The 12,124-nt window shown below is 47.6% G+C and overlaps 2 protein-coding genes across 4 annotated transcripts in view; both read right to left on the bottom strand.

The window, feature by feature from the left end:
* LOC119324177 (putative elongation factor TypA-like SVR3, chloroplastic) overlaps positions 1–6,821 on the bottom strand; it is a 34,260-nt gene extending 27,439 nt beyond the window's left edge. Inside the window, exons 1-6 of one of the 2 annotated variants that reach the window (XM_037597941.1) lie at positions 6,577–6,821; positions 3,445–3,554; positions 2,571–2,774; positions 2,130–2,306; positions 1,868–2,020; positions 500–589 (exon numbers count right to left, since the gene is read on the bottom strand). In XM_037597941.1, coding sequence (XP_037453838.1) covers positions 500–589; positions 1,868–2,020; positions 2,130–2,306; positions 2,571–2,774; positions 3,445–3,554; positions 6,577–6,787 — 945 coding nt within the window. In that variant the 5' untranslated portion in view covers positions 6,788–6,821. The remainder of the gene's footprint in view (positions 1–499; positions 590–1,867; positions 2,021–2,129; positions 2,307–2,570; positions 2,775–3,444; positions 3,555–6,576) is intronic. The other variant, XM_037597942.1, reaches the window with a different exon arrangement.
* LOC119324178 lies at positions 3,674–5,706 on the bottom strand. Of its 2 annotated transcripts, XR_005156802.1 has the most exons (3): positions 4,774–5,706; positions 3,960–4,674; positions 3,674–3,780 (listed from the first exon to the last, which is right to left on the bottom strand). XR_005156802.1 is itself a non-coding variant. In XM_037597943.1 (2 exons), the coding sequence occupies exons 1-2, from the start codon at positions 5,363–5,365 to the stop codon at positions 4,055–4,057; spliced, it is 1,212 nt and encodes a 403-aa protein (XP_037453840.1). In that variant the 5' UTR covers positions 5,366–5,706; the 3' UTR covers positions 3,674–4,054. The 2 variants fall into 2 exon arrangements, 1 of the variants encoding a protein (XP_037453840.1); XM_037597943.1 differs by having other exon boundaries at positions 3,674–4,674.
* Positions 6,822–12,124: the final 5,303 nt, after the last annotated feature.

The raw sequence follows: 12,124 nt of genomic DNA, 5'->3' as shown, positions 1-12,124 counted from the left end.
TCGGCGGTGAAAAATCGGCCTTCTCAGATGAGGACTGAGTGGTAGTCCTTCGGCGAGGAATTGACAACCCCGGTGAGGAATAGGTAATTAGGCATTCTCCAGCAAGGAATCGACAACCACAGTGAGAAATAGGCATTCTCTGGTGAGCAATAAGCCTGCTCAGGAGAGAACAATGCAAACAAAAAAAACTAGGACTTAATTCTCCTCTATTTCCTATGTTTTAATCACCAAGAGCTAGGCGACAACCTTTCAGCAAGGGTAAATTTTTGAACATTGGGTATATGCAACTGAAGGCAAACTTATTATCAATGGTGATTCGCAACTCCGCAACAATTGTGATGGCACGTAGAAACTTTACCCTTTCATTTTCTGTTGCGCCAGGATTAGTTTATTTATCCCTAAACTTGTGCCTGCCCATGGTGGGACACTCTTCCTTATAGGTGTTAGAATATTTTTGCTTATGTTATCATGCAGAAAAACGAATTGATCAAAATCATACCTTCACTTCCATGCCTCGTTTTAGTTCTCCTGCATGCAGTCGTCCAATTGCTATCCTTCCTTTATGTTCATCATATTCGGTACTAGTTACCTGTATATAAATGAGCAATTGAGTGCAGAATTGGAAGCGGTGAAATATAACTACTAATATTACTCATGACCATCAAAATATGTTGGGAATTCATGAAACCAATTTTCGTGAGATATTTCAAAGGAAGATAGCTCGACCATGTTAACAAAGAAAGAAGGAGGGCCTCTTGCTGGCCGAAGGGTTGAGATGCAACAGGTTGACTATTAGTTCTGATAGCACTGAAGTGATTGAGGCTGTGAAGAGTGACATGCATGCTGCGGCTAATGAAGCAGTGATCTTCAATGATTGCTACTTCATGTCCAGAGAGTTTGTGAAAGTTTCCTTCGAACATGAGAACCGAGAGGCAAATACGATTGCTCATGAACACTTGCCCAGCTTGCTAAGTATGATGATTCTAGCACATGGATAGATGTTCCTCCTCCCTCAAATGTATCTCTTTTAGTCAATGATGTAACCTTATTTTCCAATAAATAAAGAGATACCTTTGATTGTCAAAAAAAAGGAAGCAATGCGTGAAATAATGCATGGTAAATTTCAACAGAAATAAGTCAGTGAATATGGAATATAGAGCATGATTCAGGACTATGAGAGCTGCTCTATATTCTCTCCAGAATATTTCAAAGGAAGGTACTGACATAGTGTGCATGGTAAGTTTCTCCGACTTCAAAATAGCAATGGCATACTTGTAACAGAATTATGTAAATGTGCATGTGATATCAATCATGTTGACCTGAACTTAAACATGAATTATGGTACAAGCGACATTAGCTCTCCATGAGTACAAACATTTTTTTTTCTTCATTGAGAATGTAAAATTTCAGCTATCTCAAACATACATAACTTAATTTCCATAACATGGCTTTGAGCATCTTAGAATATATGTATTCCTTCCCATAGAATGGATTGAAGCATCTCAAACGTATGCTTCATAATAGATGAAAATACAACTATATTTTTTTTTACCTTGAAGACTGCAGGGCTTACACCCCACAGCATTTTATTAATAAAGAACAGGAAGAAACAACAAAGTTCCTCACGGGGGGGGAACCAAAGAAAGAGTAAAAGAAAAGACTATACAGCACTCTAAGAGGAAAACAAAGCTACAAACTAAGAAAGAAAAGAAAGATACAACGGGAGTGGATCTTCAAGGAGGCAGACCCAATTTATAGTATTATAGCTTAGGAGGTATTGTGTAAATGTAATCCAGCATAATCATAGAAAATCAAGCATTGCAGATGATACATGAAAGATGTATAAACGACAAACTTTATAACTCACAAGCATTTGGAGGGCACCATCTTTCTCAATGCGTGGTTCAGGTATACATCTAAGAATAGCCTCAAAAAGGGGTCCAAGATCATCAGCCAGATTATCTGCGGAGATCCCAGCCTTTCCTTTGAGGCCAATTGCATAGACTGTTTGGAAATCACACTATTGTTGGCAAAAAAAAAACATGAGTACTAGGATATGACCAGTGTTAAAACCTAATACTCAAAAAAGAATAAGTTAAATGAATAACAATCCAGGCATAGCTCCTCACCTGTTCATCTGTTGCATTTAATTCGATAAATAGCTCAAACGTTGAATTAACTACAAACTCTGGACGAGCAATAGGTCTGTCAACCTTGTTTACAACTACCACAACAGCATGTCCAAATTCTAGAGCTTTCTTCAGAACAAATCTTGTTTGTGGCATAGGTCCCTCCACAGAATCAACCTACATAGGAGAAAGGCTTAATGAATCAGATGGTCGTTCACATGTTGCCTCAAGTGACGCTAGACACTTCTCTCAAAAAAAAAGTGACGCCAGACACTATTTGGAAAATATGTTTGACAGGATCTAGGGAGACATGCAGTGGAAGATTGAACAGCTACAGTAATGCTCATAGGAATTCAAATATGTGTCCTCAAAAAGGTCATAGGCATTAAATAAGAAACATGCTATTTAATAAAAACAAAACAGTAGCTAGTAGCATAGTACCACTAGGAGAATTCCTTCCACCATGTTGAGAACACGTTCCACCTCCCCACCAAAATCTGAATGCCCAGGAGTATCAATTATATTGATTTTAGTACCCTTATAGGTTATTGATGTATTTTTGCTCAGTATAGTAATTCCTCTTTCCCTCTCCAGATCATTAGAGTCCATTATCCTTTCCTGCACAACTTGATTGTCTCGGAAAACCTGCATAAGGTAAACATTCAGGGTAATAAGACGATTGAAAATTTCATAGTAAATACACTCTAGATTTGTGCTACAACATGGTGATTCAACAGAAATAAGTCACACAAAAATAAAACATATCTGAGCACAGCTCTTAATATTACTAAAGCCTGCAATTTTGTGTCACAATACAGGATAGGAGGTAAACTGAAGAATGACACAGCAAACAAAAGTTACGCAGACATTTTGTGGAGAAATCCCACACAACCAGAAGTAAATAAGTATGCACAACAGTTTCAGGTGGGTATAGGAGTAGCCTCCACAGCACCAATGGGACTCTAAACAACTCACCATGTTTGTGATCACTCAAACCAGTTCTATGAACCTACCAGACTGAACAAAGAGTAAAGAGCAATAATTTAGAGCCCATACAAACAATGTGAAAGCAACCCACCAAGACCAGACCAAAAAATCAGTTCTATTAGTATTATACTAACAAACCAAACAAGATCAAATATCAAGGAGTCAAACGGAACAATAGTATGGCCATATGTGGGAAGAGCTTGTCTTATATTTGCAAAGTGTGCTTACTTCTAAATAAAGCTTCCAACACTGAGAAATTTAATTCGCAGCCAACTTACTTGAAGTAAATTAACCTCACAGAGCAAAACATAGTACTTCTGGGATGTACCTTGGATTGTCTTAACATTGAATCCACCAAAGTTGTCTTCCCATGATCAACATGAGCAACAATTGCAATATTTCTCACATCTCTTCTAGTTGCTTGACTACTCGCCCCTGCTAAATAATCCAGTGAAGTATATAAATTAGCATCATCCAAAAAGAAGTGAAGTCAATATACGTAGGAAAATTTCATGGAGAACGCATAAGCAGTGGGTTCTGATGATAGCAAGTCAAACTTTTTTTTTAACTAAAGTACCAAGTATCCAGATGAAGATGAATTTCGACGTAGAAAGGCCCAAGTGTGCATGTATTTTACATAAATTATTATTTCAACAAACTCAATCTAACATTAGAAAAAACATCAGAACCTTGCACCGTCATTGGTTAGCGCTTACCGAAATGATAGCAAGTCAAACTTTTTTTTAACTAAAGTACCAAGTATCCAGATGAAGATGAATTTCGACGTAGAAAGGCCCAAGTGTGCATGTATTTTACATAAATTATTATTTCAACAAACTCAATCTAACATTAGAAAAAACATCAGAACCTTGCACCGTCATTGGTTAGCGCTTACCGAAAAAGGCTTTCGCCCCGCTTTATATATAAAGCACCGATCATCAAGCATCCAGTACAAACACACGCCACCGCAACACACGCACACACCCAGAGCAGGATACATAGGCGCTGAGCGCAGCAACACCACCCCTAGCACTACCACGACGAGGAGATGAAGCTACATATGACGCTCCATGAGCTCCAAGGCGGTGCCTTCGGGAAGGGCACGGCACCGGAGCGCCGCCACCGCCCAATCCGAGGATCAGGGTTTCCCCTAGAGCCGCATGACGGGCAATGAGAACCCCGACGACGCCTCCAAGAAGGGAACGATCTTCGCCGCCGCCGGTCCGTCCGAAGATAGAACAGGTTTTCACCTCGGCCAACACCCACCGCCACCGAACACCATACCCCGACCACCACGCCGCCCACACGGCCCGGGCAGCACCAAGGCACGGGCTCCGCCCAAGAGCACCGTGCTGCCACCACCAAGGCCGCCGCCCCGGCATCCAAGACCTTGACACCACCTCACCCGAGACCTGTCGCAACCCCAGCGAAAGAGACGAGCGGAAAGGTCCCAGCTTTCGCACCCCTGGGCGACCCCCAGCGTCGAGACCCAATAGGCCGGCCAAGACTAGCATCCACCGACCCGTCCTGCTGCCCCGAGCGCGAGACGAGCTCGGACCTGTAGCACAGAGAGGGGGACGAGGTCAATCCTACTGCACCGTGCGCGAGACGAGCTCGGTCCTGCTGCACCAGGCGCGAGACGAGCGGTGGACCGCACCAGCCCTTTGAAGGGAGTCGCGCTCGGGCGACGAGGAGATGGGGCGAAGGTCGAGACGGTCCGAACGCAGATGAGTTGACGCCAGAGAAGCCGGCCGCTGCCGCGGGCAGAACCGTCGAGCCACCGTGAAGCCGTCACGCCACCGGGAGGCCACCGGCCACCACCGCCGGACCTCCCCACGCCGCCGCCTACGGCCAAAGCAGCGGCCACGCCCGGCCGCTGCCCTACCCACGTCTCCCGGCGAGCTCCAAGCGCCGGAGCCGCCCGGCACGCACCACCGGTGCCACGGGCCGCCGGCCGACCCCCAACGCCAGATCCGGTCGGATCTGGCAAGAGACCAGCCGTCCCCGCCGCCACCACCAACCAGAGCTACCTCTACCCCCCGCACCCCGCCGTCGAGTCCAATCGCCGTGTCACGACCACACCGACAACCAGCGCCACCACCAGAAGCTGTCCCCACCGCGAAGACCAGCCGGAGCACCACCCGAGACGCCGGCGACCAGATCTGGCCGCGGCAGATCGAGGACCGCAGGCACCACGGGCACGCCCACGCGCAGCCATCCCTGTGATCCCCAGGGGCCACAGCGGCCATGGGCCACGCACAGGAGCCCGCCGTCGCGCCCCGCCGCCAGCGCGCCGCCACCCGCCGAGGAGACCGCCCGCGACGAGCCCACCAGCAGAGGGGAGACAGGGTCCCGCCGCCGCCGACGCCGACCGGGCTTTGCCCGGCGGCGGCGAGGAGGAGAGGAGGGAGGAGGGGCGCGGGGCCGGCGGCGCTAGGGTTTCCCCCCTGGGCCGCCGCGGGAGCGACGCGAGAGGGGCGAATGGCGGGTGATATCGGTTAGCGCTTAGGAGCTATCGGTGTGTAAAGCCACGATCGCCACATCTGTGCGCTGACACAAATGAGCGTCTCCTCTCCAATTCTAAAGCAACAGGGTGCTCACTCCTCCACTTATTACATGACCAGAAAACACTGGAGCCATGCAGACAAAGTTAACCATCGCTTGCACATTACAGGCTCATTTCAGTCCGTGTCACCAAACTGGTGGGCACATGAAAATCATCATTGACACACTCTGCGAAATCACTTACAGGGTCCCCTAAGGCTGGCCATAGTGGGGGTAACATAACTAGTATCATATACTTGGGACTCGCAAACATGCTTATGTCGCGGACAATTAAAGAAGAGAGAGGGGTAGTACTCCCTCCGCCCGGAAATACTTGTCGGAGAAATGCATGTATCTAGATGTATTTTAGTTCTAGATACATCCATTTTTATTCATTTTCTCTGACAAGTATTTCCGGACGGAGGGAGTAGTAACATAGGTAGATACCGTATCATAATTAATGTTATGCTACTATGTGTCATGCATGGCAATAAATAAGACCATCTATGATAATCCCTCCGTTCCTAAATATAAGTCTTTGGAGAGATTCCACTATGGACCACATACGGAGCAAAATGAGTGAATATACACTAAAATGCATCTATATACACTCGTATGTGGTTCATAGTGGAATCTCTACAAATACTTATATTTAGGAACGGAGGGAGTACTACTTTGCACTATGACTATGGATGTAGTATCATATTATCATAAACTAGTATCATGAGACTAGTATATATACGCTACTCTCCACTATGACCAGCCTAAAAAAATCACTTACAAGGCACTCAACAGCCTCGCGCACTGAACTACCTCAGTTTGTTCCCGGTATCATGCCACCGTTTCGTCCCTGAATCTGAATTCCGGGTTTCCAGTCGTGCCGAGGAAGAAGGAAGCAAGCAAAGATTTCACTTACCAGACGGAGACGGGGAGTCGGCGCGCTCCTTGACCTCCTGCTCAAGGGAAGCTGAGGCCCTGAGGGAGCGGGGCCGCCGGCAGCGGGAGTGGGAAGGCCGCAGGAGGAAGCATCGGCCGGCGGAGAGGTTCGAGGAGCTGGCCGACGCCAGCGGCGGCACGAGGCGGTGGGCGGAGGGGCTGGCGCGGAGGGTGATGATCTGCATCTGCATGACTAGGCGAATGGATGCTGCCGCGGCGGGTGGCTTGGGTGGGTTTGGGGGGTTTTGTAGGGCGGGAGGAAGGCGGCGGAGCCTTGGAGGATAACGGCCATGGCTTTGGTGGCTGCGGCTATGTGCGCTGCGAGGCGGGCCACGTCGTCCGCCCGGGAAATATAGTAGTACTATTAATTCTACTAGACGGAAAATCCTATTGGACGCTCGCTGCGTCGATTGTCGAGGCTTCGCACAGAGAGCTAGCGATAGCGATCAAGATGGGCCGGCCCAGATAGGAGATAGCGCTGGCGCTGCAGCTTCCGGTTTTGGGAACCTTCTGGAGGGTTCCTGAACGGTTTTGGGAACCTTCTAGAAGGTTCTTGAACCGTGTTTTCACTGGTTTTTTCTGTTTGTTTTTTCTTTGTTGTTTTTCCTGTTTTTTCCTTTTTCTTTCTTCATTTTTCTGTTTCTTTATTTCATTTTTCAATTCTTTTTTCTTCTCCTTTTGTTTTCTTTTTGTTCACATTTCAAATTATGTTTGGGAGTTTCAGAAAATCTTCTCATTTCAAATTCGCGCTTCCAAATTTGTTCTCCATTTCAAAATTTGTTTTCAACATTCAAAAATTGTTCGTGCTTTAAAAAATTGTCCGCGCTTCTAAATTTGTTCTCCATTTCAAAATTTGTTCTCAACATTCAAAAATTGTTCGTGCTTTAAAAAATTGTTCGCGCTTCTAAATTTGTTCTCCATTTCAAAATTTGTTCTCAACATTCAAAAATTGTTCGTGCTTTCAAAAATTGTTCGAGCTTCCAAATTTGTTCTCCATTTCAAAATTTGTTCTCAACATTCAAAAATTGTTCGTGCTTTCAAAAATTGTTCAAGCTTCCAAATTTGTTCTCCATTTCAAAATTTGTTCTCAACATTTAAAAATTGTTCATGCTTGAAAAAATTGTTCGCATCATTTCAGAAACTATTCACCTTTTAATGTTTTATTCACAAAACAAAAAACATTTTGTTTCAAAAAAAGTTCCCATTTCCAAAATTTGTTCACAAATACAAAAACTGTTTGCATGTTTAAATTTTGTTTGCAAATGCAAAAATGTATGGGAATTTCAAAAAAATGTTCCAAATGTTGTTCACAAATTCAAAGTTGTTCAGGAATTTCGAAAATTCTTCATGTTATTCAAATTCGTATTTAATTTTTTGTTCCATTTTTTAACTTTTTTGAGTGTCCCAAATAATGTTTTCGTTTCAAAAAGTATTTCCTTTAAAAAAATCTTGTTTAGCATTTTTGTAAAAAGTTTTAATCTACCACGTATTATAGTTCATATATACCGGGCTGCCACTTTACGCACTAAATCTCAGTTATACAGTGGCTATGGACGCGCTTTCATGGCGGGAGGACTTTGTGCTCGATCCAACGCCCACAAGTTTTTATGGAATTTTGTGATTTTTTTTTTTTGCTGCTTGTGTTTGGTTTTTTTACGTTGGCGCTGCGACTTTTTCACAAATACCTAGCCTGGCGGAGTGGCTAGCGCATTGCGGGCGCATGTAGAGATCACGGGTTCGATTTCAGAACAGGCGCCTTTGGGCCGGGCCGGCCCACGTGAACCGCATCCTGTGCGAAACGGCGACTTCTTGCCGCAATAAGCGGCATATAGAAGGTCCCCTACTAGACTACGAGTGCCCCTAAAAAAACTAGACTACGAGTAGGGCCCTGTTCGGCAGGCCTTCACTCCCCACTTTACAACTCCCTGCTTCATCTAGATGTAGAGTGTGCGGAGCACTTTTACAACTCAGGAAAAATGGCATACAAGCCGCTCCGCTTTGGGAGGGCATGGAGCCAACACGTTCGGTGCCACTCCGCAGCTACACCGGCCGTTCCAGGAGCTGAGCTGCGGAGCGGAGGCCTGTCGAACAGGCTCTAGATATCAAGAGCAACTCCAATAGCCAGTGTAAAAAAAATTCATGAAATTGTCAGACAACAACTTTTCTCGGTTCCGTGATTTTTTTGCTTAAAAATCATTTATTTTCTGTTTTCCATCAAACAAGCTTAGGTCCCGTAAATCACTGGACGATGTTGTCTCACATCATTGCCATGCGAGTTGGGGAAGGGAAGTCAAGGAAGCTACATGAATCTGGCTTTCCTTCAGTAGTTTCATGAACGGTGCTATGATACAACGATTTCATAACAGTAGTTAGCTGTCTACAGTAGTTTGTTCATCGTGCTAGGTCTCTGACTTGCCTTCTTTGTTTTACTAAAGGAGGATACTGTATCACCCTAACCTCCCTCCTGCAAGTCAGAGGATCCACTTCCGTGAGTTGGGTGACTCGTGGTGAGCTCCTAGCGGCGGCGGCGCGGGGAGGCATGGTGTGGCCGCGTTGGGAGGCGGGACGGCCAACGGCTGGACGGCGTGGGCACGTGGAGAGGCGGGATGGCGCGGGCCAATAGTGGGGCGTAGGCCTGAGTCATCATGGTGGTGCGGTCAGACTTGCACGAGACGGGCATACAGTGGAGCAGCGGCGCGAGACGGCGACAGTTGTGCAGCGGCATGACCTGGCATGTCGACGACGCGGGAGACGAGGCTGCATGAGGATTCCTTCGGTAAACTTTCAGGCGGTTGCCTACCCAACAAATTATAGAGAGGATAGCTTCCTGTATGGTTGAGGGAATGTGAGGGTATTTCTAAAGATCTCTGCTATGTTCATTTTGCATCATTATTTCCTACTATAATTTATCCTATTTCGAATAATATATTTCACAATATGGTGCAATTCTAATGCATTTTCTCCTTTAAAATGCAAGGAATACAAAGAGAGAGAAATTGTCGGACAGTTGGAATTCTAGACGTAAAATGCAACAAAAGGAAAGGCAAATCTCCGGGGCTAAAAATGTAGCGTGGATTTTTGACGAATTATTTCAGAGCACATAAAGATTTATGGAGCAAGCATGGGCCAGAGGGGACCCATCAGGACCCCACATGCCCTGGTGGCGCAACCCCCAGTGGCACGCGTCTGGCCGTGTGGGCCCCTGGGGACTCATCTGTCGGCGTCATTCGGCTGTAAATTCTGTTTTGCCCTAGAAAAATCACAGAAAATCCTCGGGACTGTTTGTTGTTGTCTGCGATGTGGAACTTGGGCAAGCACTTTTGCTCTCCAGCGGAGCGATTCTGCCAGGGAAACTTCCTTCTGGGAGGGGGAAATTGAAGTCTTCACCATCACCAACACTCCGTTCATCATGGGGAACATCATCTTCATCAACATCTTCACCAACACCATCTCATCTCCAAACCCTAAGGCTTCCATTTTGTTCGTTTTTTGTATCAAACCTTAGATTGTGATGCGGAGCATCCCAAGGTCATCCCCATGTACCTACCTTCGTCTCCCCAAGTGCCAAGTGGACCGATGACACATGCACGTGCAAGAGCTCTTGAGACCGAGGTGACATCTCTCCTCTCGCAACTCCCTTTCGAAGCACATGAGACATGGCTACTACATCAAGCAGGGACACTTTGCATACTCAGGTACCAAGGAACTAGTCATGGAGAAGCTAAGGAGCAAGTACGAACGAGGGAGGAAAGCAAACGCGAAGATGAAGAGAAAATGAGGCCAGCCAGAGGCTGCCCAAATGATCCGAACAAAGTCCCGGATGATCCAGACCCCCAGCCGGACGAACCAAACTACAAGCAGAGGAGTACAACAGCCTCCTTGAATAAAGCCGGATCATTTGGACCAGCACCCGGATCATCCAGACACGCCCGGACATCCGGACCCCCAACCGGACATCCCGCCCCACGACGGCGGCTACGACACAGCCGGATGATCCGGACGGCCGCCCGGATCATCCAAACCCCAGGAGCCCGGGTCATTTGGATCATCATCTAGATCATCCGGACCATGCTTGCGTGCATGACTTGGGCCAAGGCCCATGTACCTCTATCTCGCCATTTAAAACAATAATGAGGCTGGCCAACTCGCAAGGACAAGGCTCCCCCGATTGGTTCCTTCGTCGGCCGTCAGATCTAGCCTTCTCGCGTGGCTGGACCGTCAGATCTTCACCTTACAATCAAACCTGATTTTCATCTGACAGTTGTTTTGACTGGCCAATGACGAGTGGGCTCATCTCGCGTGCTTGTTGGCTGGGTTGGCCATGCCCGCGTGCATGAGGTTTTGGCCAATCCCCACCCCGCATCCTGCAGCCAATCCGTCCTCGTCTCGTCCCACTCCCGCACCAGCCACCACCTAAACCCTAGCCATGTTTCCCCTCGATCCCCACAGCCTCTCCCGCCTCCTCCATCCCTCCTCCTTGCCTCGCCACGGCCTCCGCCCCGGAGCCTCGCCGCCGCCTGCTATTCCTCCCTCCTGCCCGCAGAGCCCATTGGGCAACCTCGCCAACCCTAGCCCCAATCCACATCCTCCGCGCCCCTCACTGGTCCCTCCTCCTCCTTCCTCGTCTACCGCCTCACTCCCTCGCTCTCCTCCCTCGTCGCCGTGGCCTTTGCCCTAGGAGCCCTGCCGCCTACTACTGCTCCTCCACCACCTTGCCTCTTTCTCCTCCTCGCCTTCCCATTGCTCGCGTGTAGTTCGTCGTCATCGGAGAACACGGGAGTGTGGGTCTTCAAGTTGGGGTGGTCAGGAGGGCTTCCCAACCTGACGGCGCCTCCTCCTCGCAGTGTCATCGCGTGCGCACCTTCTTCTCCTTCCTCCTCCCTCCTCCCTCCCTCGTCACTACTTCCACCAGTCCCCTCCCTCCCTCGTCCGTGGCCGCTGCTGCCGCACGACTCTCCTAGGTCAGGGAAAGGAAGAAGGCCTTGGCGAGTCAGTAGGGGTGGGTGGAGCGGCTGATGCGGATGGGGTCAGCGGTTGAGGGAGGGTTGCCGACTAGAGCAGCAGGAGCAAGAGCTCGAGAAGGTTCAGGTTTGCCTCTAAATCCTCTCTCTCACCCCCACTTTGTCTCATCAATGAGGGCGTCGGTTGCAGGGGTGCCACTTTGTCCCATCAATTGTATAGCCTCTAGCAATGCAATTTGATCTAAAGTGGTTGATACGTCTCCAACGTATCTATAATTTTTGATTGTTCCATGCTATTATATTACCCCTTTTGGATGTTTATGGGATTTATTTTACACATTTATATCATTTTTGGGACTAACGTACTAACCGGAGGCCCAACCCATATTGTTGTTTTTTTTGCCTATTCCAGTATTTCGAAGAAAAGGAATATCAAACTAAGTCCAAACGGAATGAAACCTTCGGGAGCGTTATTTTTGGAACAAATCTGATCCGGAGAGCCTGGAGTGCGAGTCAAGAAAGCTCCGAGGGCCCCACGAGATAGGAGGGCGCGCCCCCTGTCTCGTG

The sequence above is a fragment of the Triticum dicoccoides genome, chromosome 6B (assembly GCF_002162155.2).
Source record: "Triticum dicoccoides isolate Atlit2015 ecotype Zavitan chromosome 6B, WEW_v2.0, whole genome shotgun sequence".
Classification (NCBI taxonomy): Eukaryota; Viridiplantae; Streptophyta; class Magnoliopsida; order Poales; family Poaceae; genus Triticum; species Triticum dicoccoides.
Note: the sequence above shows the minus strand (reverse complement) of the source record. Positions and strands in the feature narration are given on the sequence as shown.

Excerpts from the sequence above, each read along its gene's own strand:
- LOC119324178 (XM_037597943.1), bottom strand. The coding sequence starts at position 5,365 with ATGGCCGCTGTGGCCCCTGGGGATCACAGGGATGGCTGCGCGTGGGCG. Across the intron at positions 4,675-4,773 it reads CGACTCCCTTCAAAGGGCTG|GTCCGAGCTCGTCTCGCGCT; the intron begins GTGCGGTCCACC and ends TCTGTGCTACAG.